Raw genomic sequence first — 18,106 nt, 5'->3', positions numbered from 1 at the left:
GGAAAGAAGATGGGGCAATCTACTTCCGTAGTGATACTGCCTCAGAAACCCAAGGAGGGGTCGCTATGAGTCAGGTCTGATTTGACAGCATATAACAATGTTTGCATTTATCTAGAGGTTATTGTAGGCATTTTCAGGCAGCAATAACAGGTCATTTTTAAATATAAAATATATTTTAATATAATGGGATTTAACATAAATGAGATTTTACTGTTTGTGTAGTTTTTAAGTTTAATATTATTATTATTATTATGTTTCGGATATCTTTCCATTCAAGGATATCTTATATAAGATTTTCATCAACAACAATTGATTTTGTGCCTATATCCTTAATTATGGTGAAAATTGCCCTTTTATTCTTATTTTTCGAGAGTTTTTATCAGGGGAGAAAGAGAGAGAGTCCCATAGTGGTACAAATGGCTAAGCACTCAACTTTAACCTAAAGGTTGGCAATTTGAACCTATTCAGAAGTGCTTCAAAAGAAAGGTCTGGCAATCTTCTTCTGAAAGTTTATAGCCTTGGAAACCAATGGAGCAGTTCTATTCTGCAACTCATGGGGTCACCATGAGTCAGAATGAACTTGACAGTAACTAACAACATAAACATGCAAACAAAGGAGGAGGAAAGTAATAAAGTAATTGTGAGAATATGTTAACATTTTGGGAATCTGGATGAAAGGTACACAGGGATTGTTTGTATTATTATTATAGTTTTTTGCATGTCTAAAGTCATCAAAATTTAAAATGTTTTTAAAAGGAGCAACATACTTTAAGAGATGATCAGACTGTGAGAGCTTGAAGGATGAGTAATTTTAGTGAGATATCCATGTCAGCAGTCTTTGGAGTAAATTTCAGAGAAGCTACCTGAACTTAAAATGTACAGTTATCAGTTCAGTAGCTCCACTTTTAAGCATTTGGCTCATGAAAATACATACATATGTACACAAAATACAACACTATTTTATATTAGAATAATATAAACCTAAATTTCTGTTTAAAAGAATTTAAGTTTTGGCACATTCCTTGTATAGAATAATAGGAAGTTGAATATCTATTTATGAATATATAAGATATGCTTGAATGGAAAGATATCCAAAACATAATAATAATAATATTAAACTTAAAAACTACACAAACAGTAAAATTCCATTTATGTTAAATCCCATTATGTTAAAATATATTTTATATTTTAAAATGACCTGTTGTTGCTGGCTGAAAATACCTACAATAACCTCTAGATAAATGCAAAACAGCGGTGAACTCAGGGGAGGAGATAGAGCAGTTGAAATGGATGCTATGACAGCTTACTCTAAACATATTTGTTTGTTCTATAATATACAAACATATTCAGATATCTCTGTTGAATTTTTTTCTAAATAAATAAAACCTACAAAGTTAATTTCAAAATTCAGGTATGCATCTCTTAGCATCCATTTGGGCAACATCCAACTGTATGTACATCTATTGTCCCACAGGGTTTTGTTTATGTTTTTGAAATAGAAAGCAGCTCTCCTTTTCCTTATTTTCCTCTAATGATTTTAGTGTAGTGCCTAAGGCACTTGACTGCTAACCAGAAGGCTGGTGGTACAAACCCAACAGCCACTCCTCGGAAGGAAGCTTGGGCAATCTACTTCCATATTGATACCGCCTTGGAAACCCAAGGAGGGGTTGCTATGAGTCAAGGCCAACTTGACAGCATATAACAACAACAACAACAACGATTTTAAAGACCTTAACTCAAACTCTTGGAGCACTGGACACTGGGTGGGAGATGGGCTTTGCCCAGCCAACAGGCTGGAGGAATAGTGGGTGGGACTGGGCAACTTCCACTCCCTCCCCACTTGCTTCTTCTCACTGGTGCTATTGTCACCCCTTCCTCTGGCCTCTTCCAGAGACTCTTGTAGCAGCATCAGCAGCACTGACAAAGTTGACCAGAATTGGCTCCCAAAGAGTTCTAATGTGTTTGCACAATGCTCAGGGAGCTCTGGTGGTATACTGGTTAAGGCATTTGTCTCCTAATCAAAAGGTTGGTGGTTTGAACACACCAGCTGCTCCACAGAATAAAGATGAAAGATGAGGCTGTCTGCTTCTGTAAAGATTTACAGCCTTGGAAACCCAATGAAGGTCTCTATGAGTTGAAATTGACTCAGTGGCAATGAGATTGGTTTGGTTTGGTTTGGCATGATGTCAAAATCACATAATGTCCTATTTTACAGAATGTATCATGGACATTAAATGATACTGAATTACATTAGAGTAAGATTTTCAGACTGCTGTAATAGTCTGATAAAGAAGAACGGGAAACTGAATTAGGATGTTGTCAGCAGAAATGGAGTGGAGATGGCAGATGTAAGAGGGAGAATTTATAAGACTTGGTACTTGAAAGTATGAAGACTGTGAGAGAAGAGATGTAAAGTATGGGAAAATTCAATTGTGATGACTTTAAGTGAAATAGAAAACTTGAGAATTTTCTACTGATTTGTGAAGAGATGAGAATAATATTAGTTTTGGAAATACTGAATTTGAGATATCAGAAGATCATCCAGGTAAATAAGTCATGGTTCACTTAGAAATATATGACATCCAAAATATACAGATCAAAACTTTCATAGGGCTAAGTGAATAAACCCTTGAAAGAAGAATTATAAACTAATAGTTGACATGGACTGTAATTCTTTGTTATAACCATTACCCAGCATTTCACTTGTAGTTAGATATACACAGTTAATCCTTGGCTAGCTATTTCTACATACTTGGGTATTTAAGTTAATCTTCAGAATCTACAATACTATATTATGTTGTTGTTGTTATTTGCCGTCGAGTCAGCCCCGACTCATAGCGACCCCTCCTTGGGTTTCAGAGGCAGTATCATCAAGGAAGTAGGATTGCCCAACCTTCCTTCTGAGGAGTGGCTGGTGGGTTTGAACCGCCAGCCTTCTGGTTAGCAGTCAAGTGCCTTAGGCACTATACTACCAGAGCTCCTATTATATTATAGAAAAAGGAATTCATTCACATTATTTTCTACAAATAAATTCCAATATAATGTGATCTTTCTTCCATAGGATCTATTTTCCACTTAAAAGTAAATCTAAACCAAATTTTTTAGTATTAATGAAATTTACCAGAATAAAGAAAATAGATTCTAATCAAATATCATCACTACAAATGAACGTTTAAAATGAATTAAATCCAATTCAAACCTGCTTTCCTATTATGATTCCATTAAAATATTATTGCCCTGAGTTCTTTTGCCATTGGTAAAACATTGAAATCCAACAATTGGGCTACTTGTAGTATTTTAAACCTATTAAGATGGCTACGTTTTTTGCAACTAGAGGGTGCTGAAGGACTACAGAGGATTAGATTACATTCCATTTAGAAAATCTAATGAGCAGAGTGAGTATCTCCAACCCCCCCCCAAAAAAAACCTTGAAGTCTTCAATAAATTGAATCACATATGGCAATTAGCAGAAACAATATTTGTAATACATTTTATTACTGAGTTGGCCATACAAATTTTAACCTGCAACAAAATGTTCCAAATAACGTAAATATGCTTATTATTGGCTCTTTAAGTTTATGTTACGTGAATGACAGATAGTTCTAATTTCAGCTATGGCAGGAATAATAAAGGTGCATTGACTGTGATATCTATTGGCAGCTAGGGCTCTCATAGACTAGAAAGTGCTTATTTTCAGGTTGGAACAAGATCAAAGTAAGTAAATCTCAGTTGTCAAGAACTTAAGCAAGAAAGAAAATATAAGTAGAAATGAGATTTAACACTACTCCTTTGTTTCTTCCTAGAGAAACAGAAGAACAGAAAGTTACTATTTACTTATTCTTTATATGTTTTGCAATAAATCCAAAAATATTGAAATTAATAAGAAAAAAGAAACAAAAAAATCAGGAAAAAAATTAAACTTTACTTACCAGTATGTAAGCATTTTAGTAAAATGTTGCTGTTAGAGAAGTTAAAATCCTTCAATGATTCTGGACATTTTTTCCAACTCAAATTTTTTCTAGTAATAGGGTATTTTTTTTTTCTTGCTGTCTTACAAATGATGAAAAAGCACAAATCTAATACTGTATTTCAAATTAAAATATTTATGACTCTTCTTAAGGCACTATGCTTTTGTGTACTCTGTATGAACAAAATGAAATTCATAAAAATTTATTTAAGTTTTAAGGTAGAGTAAATAGAATTTCTTTTATCCTAAATATTCAATCAATGCATCTATTTTTTGTTTTTTATTTTATCAGAAACCAGGATTCAGTATGAATTTATCTAAATCTAGAAGTTCCCCTTTCAAACATGCTTACTATGGTTTCACTATCTGGTATTTTGACTACATGGAACACTTTCAAATGAGCTGATTTTACAAAATAGTAATTTTCTGAACTTTATTTCTCCACAGAGCCCACATATTTATAACTGATATTCTCTTATTTAAAAAGTTGTAACAATATATAATATGCATGTAATATAATATGTAACACCACTTTGCTTAATCTGTGATAATACCATCCACATTATACAAGAATAAAATGGCTTTTTTGGAAAGTTACAAGGAAGGAAACTTGAAATACTGCATACATTAGAATGGTGACCATAGCAAGACTCAGCGTGCACATCATTTTATTATCTGAGTTATTTTAAGTATTTACAGTTTATACTAACTGAAGATAATTGTTTGGATTTATATTATGCAGTATGCTTATCTTTCATTTATGCCTAAAGCAATATATGTGCAATACATCATTAGCACAGACATTACAAGGTCATGCTACCATTCAAAATTAAGGTGCCACATTTTTATTACAATCAAATGGCATCCAAAATGCAATATATTGCTATGAAAATGCAAAAATTTTCACAGATTGGCATTTAGGAATAAAGTTGGTCACAATGAAATGAGATATTACTTTATACAAATGTAAACAATTTATCATAAATATATAGACCAGTATATGACATTGAAGAACAAGAAGCAGAAGGGAAACAATGCTCTTGCATAAAGATCAATTCGCTTTGCTGCTGTTGGAATAACAGGTTTGGCAGGAGGTGGCTTCTTGTTGTTCTTTGCCTGAGATTTCCCAAGTCCATTGTTGACTTCAATGGGTTTTCCATAGCAATCATAATTGGATAATTCAAAATCTCTTGGTAAGCTTCCAACAATGCTGAAGTCATTAGATCTCAGATCAGACTTAGAAGTACAAACCTTTTTGCATCTGGTCTCACCAACCTGAGAATAAGAATTAAAGACAGTGCATATTTAGAGTGTTTCTATTTATAGAGCACATATCTTCAGATAGATATCTTAAAAAGTACTGTTTCCACAAGAGGGTATTTGTTAATGCCTCAATGAACTAACAGAAATAATAATCAACTAATTAAACCGTCAGGTTGCCTGACCATCTGGGATTCTAAAATGTTGCTTATATAACAAGGTTTGTCACATGATCAAACTTTTGAAAGATTATCTTATGTAAGGGATCAAAGTGACAAACATTTATATTAGATGCTCCCAGGCTTGTGAGAATTCTCAGTTGAAAATCTAATATGTAAAAACTCTACCTTCCTCCACAATTTATTCGTGGTACAGACTATATTGGTACAATACATACAAAAATCTCCCAATACTTCTAAAATTTGACTTCCCTATGGAGCATTTCCCAAATAGGATGGTTTATAAATTACCAAGACATTCATCTCATCAGTGAGAAAGACTTTTTATCTAAACCACATTAAAAAATAAGAACTAAAAGATGATGTTAATTATCAAGAAGAAAAATATACAAGGCGGCCTTCATAATTTGTTTAAAATTGAATTAGCCAATTGTACTCCAAAAATCCAAAGATATTGTGTATTTATCACTCATTGCTATCGAGTTGACTCCAACCCACCATGACCCCATAGGACAGAGCTGACTGCCCCATAGAGTTTACAAGGCCATAAATCTTCACAGAAGCAAATTGCCACATCTTTCTCCAGTGAAGCAGCTGTTGGGTTTGAACCAATGATCTTTCATTTAGCAGATGAGGACTTAACCACTGCAATCCCCCAGGGTTCTGTGTATTTATATGGACAATATTCTATAAAAATCATGCAATTACTTATCTCTGGATTACTGGATTTTAATAAATTAGTTATACTATACAAAATAATTATTTCATTATGAATTCTCTAGAAAACAGTAATATTCTCAGAAAGATTACAGGTATAGGCTAATCCCATTGTCCTAAAATAGCACTTATATTACCAGAGGCCACAGAAGAGTAAGCTCTTGACTCCATTGTTTAATTTTATCATTGTCCTTATGCCTAAATTCTGTAATTCACCTTTAGAATCTTCATTATTGACAGTTATTGTTTTTAGTCAAAAAGGAAATCATTGCATCATATACTGTAGTATACTATAGATGAAGTAGTTTTTGGCTTATTAATATACTTGATTAGCTCTATTCACTCTAGTTGCATTTATTAGATTATGGCTGGATAAAAACTATAATTAATGTAATAAAAACAATAAAACAGTGCTTTAGGTAGCAGGAGAATTTCCTTTACCTAAACAAATGCCCTCAGGTTCTGATTTATATTTCCTGAAGTAGTGTCAGATGGCAATGTTCAGAGATGGGCAATAAAGATACTTGAGATACAGTGAGTGAAAAAGTAAGCTAAAATGTCTTTATTGGTCATCCTATCATTACCAAAAAAAAAAAAAATCACTGCTGTTGAGGCATTTATACTCTTTCTACTTTTTTTCAACTATGGCCAAAAATGATAAGGTTATACATTTTAAACTGGTATAAAATGTTGGCTTTATTAATATACATAATAATACTCATATATTTGCATAACCCTACCAGGTAAAAAAGTTGAAAAGCTGTTATTTTATGGACTTCTGGTAAGATGGTGGAATAGGCAGACAAGCTACCCAGACCCTTTTCAACAAAGAAAAGAGAAACTGACAGAAATACAGGAGATAATCCTGGAGCCTTGAATTTTGAAAGGCAGTATACACAAGTGGATTAGCCACCAACTAGTGGAAGAACCTGAATGAAAAGAATAAATATGGAGATGGATGGAACAGCAGACTGTCAGCTACTCTGACAGCACCAACAGCCTGAATATTTCCAAGTGGTGTTGGGATCTGAAAATTGACCTAAAGATCAGCTCTGTTCACCAAGGGCTGCAGGGATGACTGTGCTGGTATCCAAAGACTAGTAAGGGAAACAGCACAGAGGGAGACAACCTGAGCTGTGGACTTCTGATTATCCAGAGGGTGCAGCCATTTTGATTGTTTACAAGTGGTGGCCAGAGTTCTGGTGGTGTAGTGCCTAAGGCATCTGACTGCTAATCAGAAGGCTGGCAGTTCAAACCCACCAGCCACTCCTCGGAAGGAAGGTTGGGCAATCTACTTCCACAGTGATATCGCCTCAGAATCCCAAGGATGTGTTGCGATGAGTCAGAGCCGACTCAACAACAGTGAGTTTGGTTTTGGTTCTTTGGAAAGTGAGCAAGGGCACAGTGATTTTGAATGTTTATAAGCACTGGCCAATTTGGATATTCAAAGTGACAGCACTCTCATTTGGATTCCAAGGATCTAAGAACGGTCTCTGCTTGCCAAGGCAGGTAGTGAGTGTGTAAGTGTATAAGTGTTTAAGTGTTGCCAATTAGTGAATAGAGGAGCACAGCACAGTACCCTGCTTATGTAGATAACATACACACAAAACAAAACAAAAATCATGGGCAAATCATTCCAACCTACAATCATCAATTAAATAGAAACAAAAAAGAATCACAATGTCTCAGATACTACAGAGCATCACAGTCCACACAAAGAAGCAAGATAAAGCAGGAGAAATAAGGGACCAGGATACAGACCCAGAACACATCCCTGAAGAAGAATCAGCATTGGAACTACCTAATAAGGAATTCAAAAGAATTATATTTAGGTAACTCCCGTGGATTGAAAGAAAGATCAAGGAAGACACTGACAGAATTGAGGTAAACACAGAGAAAATCCTAGAATAATTCTGAAAGAAACTGTAAGAACAAAGTGACAAAATAAATGAAAAATTAGAAATGATGCAAGATCTACGGGTGGAAATTTAGAAGATTAATCCTAAATTTTCAGAAATAAATAACACATTGCATGGGCAAAGGAGTAGAATTGAATCAATGGAAGGCCGAAATTAATGAGATTGAAGACAAATACCTCAATACTTATTTTGCAAGGGGTCAATCAGAAAAAAAGATAAAAACAAAATGAAGAAAGCCTAAGGTTCATGTGGGATACTATCACAAGAAATAACCTATGTGTAATTGGAATTCCAGAACAGGAAGAGGCAAATAAAACCATAGAGAAAACTGTTCAAGATTGTTGGAAAAGAATTTCCCTGGGATGATGAAAGATGAGAATATATCCATTCAAGAAGTCCAATGAACCCAAAACAGAATAGACCCCAAAAGAAAATCACTAAGACATACCATCATCAAATTCACCAAAACCAAAGACAAAGAAAGAATCCTAAAAGCAGCATGGGAAAAATGAAAAGTTACCTACAAGGGGCAATCATTAAGACGAAGCTCAGATTTCTTGGCAGAAACCATGCAAACGAGAAGACAATGGGATGGTATATATAAAACCTTAAAAGAAAAAAAAAAAATTCCAACCAAGAATTATATACTCAGCAAAACTGTCCCTCAAATATGATGGTGAAATTAGATTTTCCAGATAAGCAGAAATAATGGGAATTTGTTAAAACCAGAACAACCTTACAAGAGATCCTAAAGGGAGTCCTTTGGACAAAGAACCAAAAACAGCAAACAACAACTGACCATTAACACACATGAGGACATAACCCAGAAACCAATCCTGTTATGGAACTACCCAAAGGAAAGAAGCCTAGAAGATTTTAAACAGGGAACCAGAGATATCAATTGATAAATGAGGACAATAACAAACCAAAAAGTGAGAACAAATTGTGTACAGTAGTTCCAAATTGTAGCTGTGCATAGCTGTCATTTACGTTGTTAAAAAAAGGTATTTGCAATGAATAAGTCACTGGTCTTGTAAATTCTATCATGAGATTTCCACTGTTATCTTTATCACCAAGGCCATATTTCCAACTACCAGTGACTCTTCTTTGTTTCCAAATTTTGCCAGTCACCAGTGATAATCAACACATCTTGATTGCATGTTCAGTCAATTTCAGACTGCAGAAATTGGTAGAAATCTTCAATTTTCTTGTTTTTGGCTTCTGTGGTTGGTGCATAGATTTGAAGAGCAGTAGTATTATTAACTGCTATTGGTGAGTATGAGCAGCATCACAATAAATGGAGAGAAGATTGAGGTTGTCAAGGAATTCACGTTGCTTGGTTCTACAATCGATGCCAACAGAAGCAGCAGTCAGGACATTAGACGACATGTAGCATTGGGAAAGTCAACTGTGAAGGAGCTGTTTCAAGTGCTGAGGAGCAAGGATATCTCCTTGAGGACTAAGGTGCGCCTGACCAAGCCATGATATTTCCAATCGCCTCGTATGCATGTGAGAGCTGGACAATGAATAAGGAAGATTGAAGAAGAGTTGATGCTTTTGAGTTGTGGTGCTGGCGAAGAATGCTGAAAGTACCATGGACTGCTAAAAGAACTAACAGATCTGTCCTGGAGGAAGTGCAGCCAGAATGCTCCTTGGAAGCAAGAATGGCCAGACTTTGTCTCACCAATTTTGGTCATGTTGTAAGAAGGGACCATTCTCTGGAGAAGGATGTCATGCTTGGTAGGGTGGAGGGTCAACGAAAGAGGGGGAGGTCTTCAAAGAGATGGATTGACATGGTGGCTGTGATGATGGGCTCAAGTATAGCAGGGATTGTGGGGCTGGCACAGGATCAGGCAGTGTTTCGTTCTGATGTGCATGGGCTCACTATGAGTCGGAAATGACTCGACGGCACTTAACAACAACAACAACAGTATTAACTGGTCTTACTTGTAGGCATATGAATATTATCCTACCACTGACAGTATTGTACTTCAGGACAGATCTTGAAACTGTCTTTGTGATGACAAATGCCACACCATTCCTGTTCAATTTGTTGTTCCTGGCATAGTAGAGCATATGGTTGTGATTCAAAATGGCCAAAACCAGTCCATTTCAACTTACTAATGTCTACGATATGGATCATTTTTTGTTCCATTTCATTTTTCACAACTTCCAATTTTCCTAGATTCATACTTCATACATTCCATGTTCTGATTATTAATGGATGTTTGCAGCTCTTTCTACTCATTTTGAGTCATGCCACATCAGCCAATGGAGGTCTTAAAAGCTTTACTCCATCCACATCATTTAGGTCATAGCTATCTACTCTGACGAGTCAGTTTTTCCCAGTCATATTTTGAGTGCCTTCTGATCTCATGGGCACATCTCCTGGCACTATATCAGAGAATATTTCAGGGCTATTCATAATGTTTTCCAGTAACACATCAGATGGTGTTTCGCTGCAATTCATAAGGTTTTCACTGGCCAATTCTTTGAGAAGTGGATGACCTCTTCTTCTGAGTCTGTCTTAGTCTTGAAGCTCCGCTGAAACCTGTCCAGCATGGGTAACCCTGCTGGCATTGTGCAACAGTGGTGGCATAGCCTCCAGCCTCACAGAAACACACAAGCCACCACAGGATGACAAACTGACAGACAAATTTGTCTCCCTTAGTTGTTCCTAACTGCTCTGCTCACGTCTCTGCCTATCTGGACCTGACCTTAAATAAAGCTACACCAGAAGCCCTGAGCCACATGCCCGCCTACCTGTCCAGAGGCCCAGCCTTATATAAAGCTGCCCCAGGAGCCCCAAGCCATGTGCCCACCTACCTGGCCAGAGGTGGAAAAACAAAATAATGGAAGAAAGAGAGACTTTTCAACATTGGTGTTGGAGCAAACGGACATCCATGGGTAAAAAATGTACCTGAATCTAAGGCGCTCATCTTATACAAACATTCATTCAAAATGAATCATGGACACTGTCAAGGGTAAATCATAAAACTATTAAATTTTAGAAAAAAATAAGGGAAAATATTCAGGAGTTAAGTCTAGGGAAATTGTTCTTAGGCTTGACACCAAAGCATGAGCTGCAAAAGAAATAATTGATACACTAGACTATATAAAAATTGAAACTACTGCTCTGCCAAAGACTCAGTTAAGAGGATGGAAAGAAAACTTATAAATTGAGAGAAAAAAATATTCACAAAACACATATCCAACAAAGGACTAATATCTACAGTATGTAAATAACTCTCAAGACTCAGCCGTGAAAAAGCAAATAATCCAATTAGAATATGGGCAAAAGGCATAAAAAGACTTTATACCCCCAAAATACAAATAGTAAATAAGTACATGAAAAGATATTAAAGATCATTAGCCAGTGATGAAAAACACAATCACTACAAGTTATCAGAATGGCTAAATATTTAAAAAGTGGCAACATCAAGGGCTCACAAAAGCAAAGAACCAGGATCACTAGCATATTGCTGGTGGTAATATAAAATGGTACAGTCACTCTAGAAGAGTTTCCCAGTTTTCTAAAAACTATTAAACATGGAAAGGCTATATGACCCAGCAATGGCACTCCTGAATATTTATCCCAGAGAAATTAAGATTTATGTTAACACAGAATCTGTATGTGAATGTTTATAGCAACTTTATTCATAATAAACAAAGAGGAGCTCTGGTTGCATGGTACCTAAGGTATTTGACTACTAACCAGAAGGCTGGTGGTTCAAATCCACCAGTCATTCCTCAGAAGGAAGACTGGGCAATCTACTTTTATAGAGATACCTCCTCGGAAACCCAAGGAGGGGTTGCTATGAGTCAGATCCAACTGGATGGCAGTGAGTTTGGTTTCGTTTTTATTCATAATAGCCTAATTAAATTATCCTACAATGGAAATAATTAAATTATCCTACAATGGGTGAAAGGTTGAATAGTGGTACATCAAATCATAGACCAGTATATGGAAATAATTAAATTATCCTACAATGGGTGAAAGGTTGAATAGTGGTACATCAAATCATAGACCAGTATTTCATAATAAAAAGGAATGAACTACTGATACACACAACCACCTGTATGAATCTTCAGAGAATTACAAAAAATCAATCCCAATACAGCATTCTTGAAATAATAATATTATAGGAAAAGATAACAATTAGTAGTTGCCAGCATTAATGAAAAAAGTGGGGACAAGAGGAAAGCATGTGTGGCTATATAACTGCAACATGGGGGATTGTTAGCGATAGAAACATGTCAGCTGTATCTATGTTAATATTCTGTACTATAATTGTACTCTAATTTATAAGATGTTTTCACTGGGGGAAACAGAGATCTCTGTATATCATCTCTTACAACTATATGTGAATCTGAAATGATTTCAATATAAAAAGTTAAACTGAAAAAAGCATATAGGATATAATCTGGGTCCTGCTGTTCAAACTTGTTAGAAAACAGTATTATGCACTTCTGAGAAGGAACATTGTTATTTTAGGGGGGAAAAGAGGAGAGCTACATACAAATGTCATATAAATTATTTGGGGTTGAAGAAGTGTAAGGAAAGTTGTGTTATGTGTAAATCACCAAAAGTCTGTATGTGCCACCTTCAGGGTATGCTGGTACCAGCAGGCACAGACATAGATCTTTGGCTTTTCAGGGACGACTCTCTCACGGAGAATCTCTGCATGGTCTTCTGTGCTACCAAAATGCCCTAGGAGCTCAGCTAGGTTTTATTTCTATAGGCATCTGTGTAGTACCAAGGACTGACTTGTCTCTGTTCACTCTGACAGGGCTAGAAGATTTCAAATGCAGGACTTCCTAGGATGCATTCTTCTCAGTTCTCTAGCTTCTGGTTATCTGACGTGAAGTGGATAGTGCAGTCAAACTGCTAAAAGAAGGTAGCAAGTCTTGATTGTACTGGGTTGAGCATCTGGGTTTAGACTAGTTGTCTTAAACTGTGAGCTCATTAAACTAATATTCCCCTGTCTAATTAAACCTTTGTGAACTGGTAATTTTAATCCAATAAGTGACAACTTTCTTTGATAGGAACATCTTCCTGGAGAAGAAAACTCAGGCACAAAAAGATTCCCTCTGCAACAGGATACCATGGGATTGGAAAGGTCCATTTCAATATAAACCATAGTCAAGGTAAGAGTGAACAATCTTCTTGGGTCAGAAAGCAGGAGACCAGGAAACTTTCTTCTCATTCCTGAGTTGTTTTTTTTTTTTTTTGGTTGTTGTTGTTTTTGAGAAAACTAAGGCAGAAAATAAAAGATTGGTTAAAAATAATGTCATGAAAACTTCAAGCATCATCAGATGTCTGTGATCATCCTGGAGCTATCTTACACAAGAACTGCTAGAGTGAAAACCTTGGCTACAGAGAAGATAGCCCACACACTTCATCATCAGGATCAGGAATAAAATTTCCTTGTTGATACTGCTATAGAAACCCAGGAAACAGCTTAGATCAGAAGTTCACAGGCAGTCAGTTTAGGTAAACAGTTTAAGGTACCATCCAGACAGATAACAAACTCTGGAAACCTCTGAAAAATGAATGTTTTCATTGTCTAAAAGTCAGTAGGTTAACTACACATGATAAAAACTATTCAAATGAAATATCTGCTCCTTATCTTGCAGGGTTTTGATAAGAGCATGAAAGAAGACTAGCTTATTGCATTGAAAGTCCAAAAAGCTGATGTGGAATATGTGGAAACACTACTAACATGTAGAAGTTTCAGACCTAGCTTCCTTAAGTCCATGATTGCTCTGCATTAATGACAATTTTATATTTATTTTTCATTAAGTGTATTAGGGTACAAGACAGGCATAAGACTTAAAGAACCCTACCACAAAGTAGCAGGTAAGGATTTGCATAGACTGAGTAAATAATGACTGAACAGAAATAAGAAGGCCCTAGGCACAACCATGTAAGAAGAGTTCATTTCTTGTGTATCTAAAAAATATATATGTGGTCTACTTGTGTAGCATTCTAGGTAATGGAGTGGTGGTGGTCAACAAACTGAGAGAGTGGTAGGGGACAGAGTTATAGGAGAGTAGGAAGTATTTTCAAGGTGATAAGAAGGTATAGGAGCTCTGATGGTGTAGTGCCTAAGGCATCTGACTGCTAACCAGAAGGTTGGTGGTTCAAACCCACTGGCCACTCCTCAGAAGGAAGGTTAGGAAATCTACTTTTATAGAGATACCGACTCGGAAACCCAAGGGGGGGGGGTCACTATGTGTCAGAATAAACTCAACAGCAGTGAGTTTGGGTGTTTGTTTGTTTGTTTGTTTTGAAGAAGGTATGGTAGTAAGATCCGTATTTACACCCTTCCCAACAGAATGTGGAAATTTTCAAGCAATATCATTAATTTAACACACAAGTAAAACTTTGCTGAAGATAATTTTTAAATTGTTGCAGCAATATATTGACAAGGAACTGCAAGAAATTCAAGCCAGATTCAGAAGACAGTGTGGAAGGAGAAATATCATAGCTGATGTCATCACTGAAAGCAAAGAATACCAGAAAGATGTTTACCTGTGTTTTATTGTCTATGCAAAGGCATTTGGCTTAATGAATCATAAAAAATTATGGATAACCTTGTGAAAAATGGGAATTCCAGAACACTTAATTGTGTTCATTAGGAACCTGTACATAGACCAGGAGGCTGTTGGTTCGAATAGAACAAGGGGACACAGCATGGTTTAAAATCAGGAAAGGTAGGTGGCAGGATCATATCCTCTCACCATACTTATTCATTCTGTATGTTGAACAAATGATCTGAGACACTAAACTATATGAAGAAGAATGCAGCAGCAAGATTGGAGGAAGAATGACCAAATTCAGTCTTGGAAAAAGTATAGTTGGAATGTTCTTAGAAGAGAGAATGGCTAGACTTCATCTCACATACTTTAGTCATGCTGTCAGAAGGGATTGGTCCAAGAAGGATATCATGCTTGGTAAAGTAGAGGGTCAGTGAAAACGAGGAAGACCCTCAACAATATGGAATGACACAGGGGCTGTGACAATGGGCTCAAGCACAGGAAATACTATAAAGATGTCACAGTAGTGGGCAGTATTTCATTCTATTGTACATAGGGTCACTATGAGTCAGAGCTGACTTGATGGCATCTAATAATAAGAGTCGGTATGGATCTGTTAGTCTCTTGTGATACTTACCACGGATATGATCAATGAATACAATCTCCGGTTGACCAGTCTTCCAAATTAGACAGCACCAATCAAGGGCATTCTTAGAGAAAGTCAGCAACTAACTTGTATCCATAAAGCAGTCTATTGCTCTGTGATTTGCCATTACCTGAGTCTAAAGGCACTGTATACTATTTTTATACCCATGAGCAAATGGCAAGGCAAAGGTCAGGTGTTAAACCCTATACAGTTCTTCTCCAGCCATCCACCTGTAGGATAGACCATAACTATGAGCCTAGTTTCCATCTCACCCAGGCATCCAATAAATTAAGTAATCTGTCTAACATGTGATTTGATTAACGTGCAGCTCTGTACACGGGTGGGGAACAAGAGGGTGATTTAATTAAGAGCATAGGCAACCCCACATCCTTCATTGGCAGGCAGTCTATTTTCCCAGCAGTTTTCCAGCTTTTTACTAACACTTGTCAGATGAAGAGAGCTCTGGTAGTGTAGTGTCTAAGACATTTGACTGCTAACAGGAAGCCTGGAGGTTCAAACCCACCAGCCACTCCTTGGAAGGAAAGTTGAGCAATCTACTTCCGTAGTGATACCGCTTCGGAAACCCAAGGAGGGGTCGCTATGAGTCTGATCTGACTCAATGGCAGTGAGTTTGTTTGTTTGTTGTGTTTTTTGGTTTTTGTCAGATAACCTTGTGAAGAATGGGAATTCAGAGTTAAAAAAAAAAAAACTAGGAAAGTATGGAGTTATGGCCAGATCTCTATATTCAACATTGATCATTAATGTGGAATTGTATCCTTAAACTTAGTAGAAAGTCATCAAGAAACTTAAGAAGGTGTTGAACTTTTTTTTTTTTTTTTTTAACCCATAGTATTATTTGGAGGAAGGTTGGGAAATCTACTTCCATAGTGATACCACCTTGGAAACCCAAGGAGGGGTCATTATGAGTCAGGTCTGACTTGATGGCACATAACAACAACAACAGTATTTGAACTAAGTGTATTTAATGTTTTCTATTCTTTGTCCAAAAATATGTTTTACTCATTTCCTTTTAATCTATGACAGAAAATGAATGAAAGTAGGAAGGGATATGGATAAAAGCAGATATGTCAATTTGATTCAACTCTTACACAGATGGAAAAGTGTCTTTTCCTGACACTGCAGAGAAAAGGAGGGGATTATTCAGTTGGATTCTTTCATTCTTACCTGCAATGTGCTAATGTGAACAGGAGTCCCTGTGCCATTCACAGTGTTCTTTTTAACTGCATTTCCACCTTTTCCATCTGCTTGTTCAGCCTTAGCAATTCTGGCTTTTTCTGCTTCAACCCTTTTGGGGTTGTTCAACATCACCTGGACAACAGCATACTCGACCAGTGAAGCAAACCCAAAGAGAAGACAAGCAATGAGCCATACATCAAGAGCCTTCACATAGGATACTTTGGGAAGTTCAGCAGCAAGGGTTGTGCACTCAGAGGCCAAACTGAGTACCGAGAAGATACCTACAGAGACAAAAATAGCAATAAAGTAGATTTTTACTCCCATGAAAATTTCTGCATTCATTATTTGTTGATTAATTCTTTCTCCAGCAAATTTCAATGGACCATAAATAATTCATCAGGTCACTCTAAAGCTTAAACAGTAGAAGAAATAATAGGTATACTTTTTTTTGTGTGTAAGGATTACTGATGATAATTGGGGTTTTATAAATACTTAACATCTTTTAAAATAAGTGGAAATTAAAATCAATTTCTGAAAACAATTTGGATTTGGTTTAAATATTAAATATGTCTAAAACAATTTTATAGAACTGCTGAAGAAGCCATAGAGTTGTCCAATTAGGGATATTTCATTTTTTAGCCAGTTGTAGACAGATTTCAGTTACAGAGCTGAAATTTACCCCACAAATAACTAAATTAGAACAAGAATAAAACATATAATGCAAACTTCTGATGTTTCACACCACAAAAATCTAACAGAGAAGACAAAACAAGGAACATTCCTAATTATTTCAGGAAAAAAAAATTATTCCATTTTTTTTTTTAAGGATGAAATTCTGCTTTATACATTAACCTTATTTGGAAAATTAGTAATATCTATATCAATTTAAGTAAAATAATGATAAAACCTCAAAGGAGAAAATTGCATTATTTTTTCTCTCTTTTACTTCCTACTTGCTGTCCTTTCTCTTTCTCCTTTATCTCTTTTCCCATTTCTTCCTATTTTTCAGGTAAAGGAACAGAGAGACATTGCTCAAAGACAGAGGTTATTACTAAAACACTAGTCAGAAAGACACTGTCCATGATGCTAAGGGAGCCTCACTTTAAGTCAGGTAGGGAACAGATGTGCCTTCGGTTCGTGTGTAAATTTCATTTACTGGGCTGAGTGTGCATTTTATATTCTTAGATTCAATCATCTCTGAGAATTAATGAATACATATTGTCCTAATAATTAAAACTGTATTTAGCTCTCTTTTCCCTTTCCTTGAAATAGTAAACACTGTATCAGTATGACAAAACATTGAAAAATACAGTGCATTGATTACATCATGTCACAGGGAACAGAGCTGAAAGGTTTGTCAACTCTGTCAAGAATTCAACAGCTTAAGTGACTCTCCACTAAAAAGAAAGAGTTTCAGCAAAAGACAACAGACTTCTGCAGAGAGAAACAACATTACTTTAACATACAGTGACTTAATAAGGATCTAATTTACTATTACAGTAATTATCCTTGGTCCTGTAGAAAACTAAGAACTAAATATTAGAACTATATTTTAAAAGTTAATAGAGGGAGAGGTGGGGCAAGATGGCGGACTAGGCAGAAGGATTGCACAGACCCTCTTCAACAAAGAAAAGGGAAACCAATTAAAACAGACACAGAAGATAATCTTGGACCCCTGAGC

At 36.1% G+C, this 18,106-nt stretch overlaps 1 protein-coding gene across 1 annotated transcript in view; it reads right to left on the bottom strand.

Annotated features, from left to right (window-relative positions):
• Positions 1-4,945: 4,945 nt before the first annotated feature.
• The window catches only part of GLRB (glycine receptor beta), a 171,690-nt gene continuing 158,529 nt past the window's right edge, over positions 4,946-18,106 (bottom strand). Inside the window, exons 8-9 of the mRNA XM_007943980.2 lie at positions 16,414-16,706; positions 4,946-5,242 (exon numbers count right to left, since the gene is read on the bottom strand). Of these exons, the coding sequence (XP_007942171.1) occupies positions 4,946-5,242; positions 16,414-16,706 (590 nt within the window). The remainder of the gene's footprint in view (positions 5,243-16,413; positions 16,707-18,106) is intronic.

The sequence above is a fragment of the Orycteropus afer genome, unplaced genomic scaffold (genome assembly GCF_000298275.1).
Source record: "Orycteropus afer afer isolate SDZICR_OR568_19922 unplaced genomic scaffold, OryAfe1.0 scaffold00116, whole genome shotgun sequence".
In the NCBI taxonomy this organism is placed as follows: domain Eukaryota; kingdom Metazoa; phylum Chordata; class Mammalia; order Tubulidentata; family Orycteropodidae; genus Orycteropus; species Orycteropus afer.
Note: the sequence above shows the minus strand (reverse complement) of the source record. Positions and strands in the feature narration are given on the sequence as shown.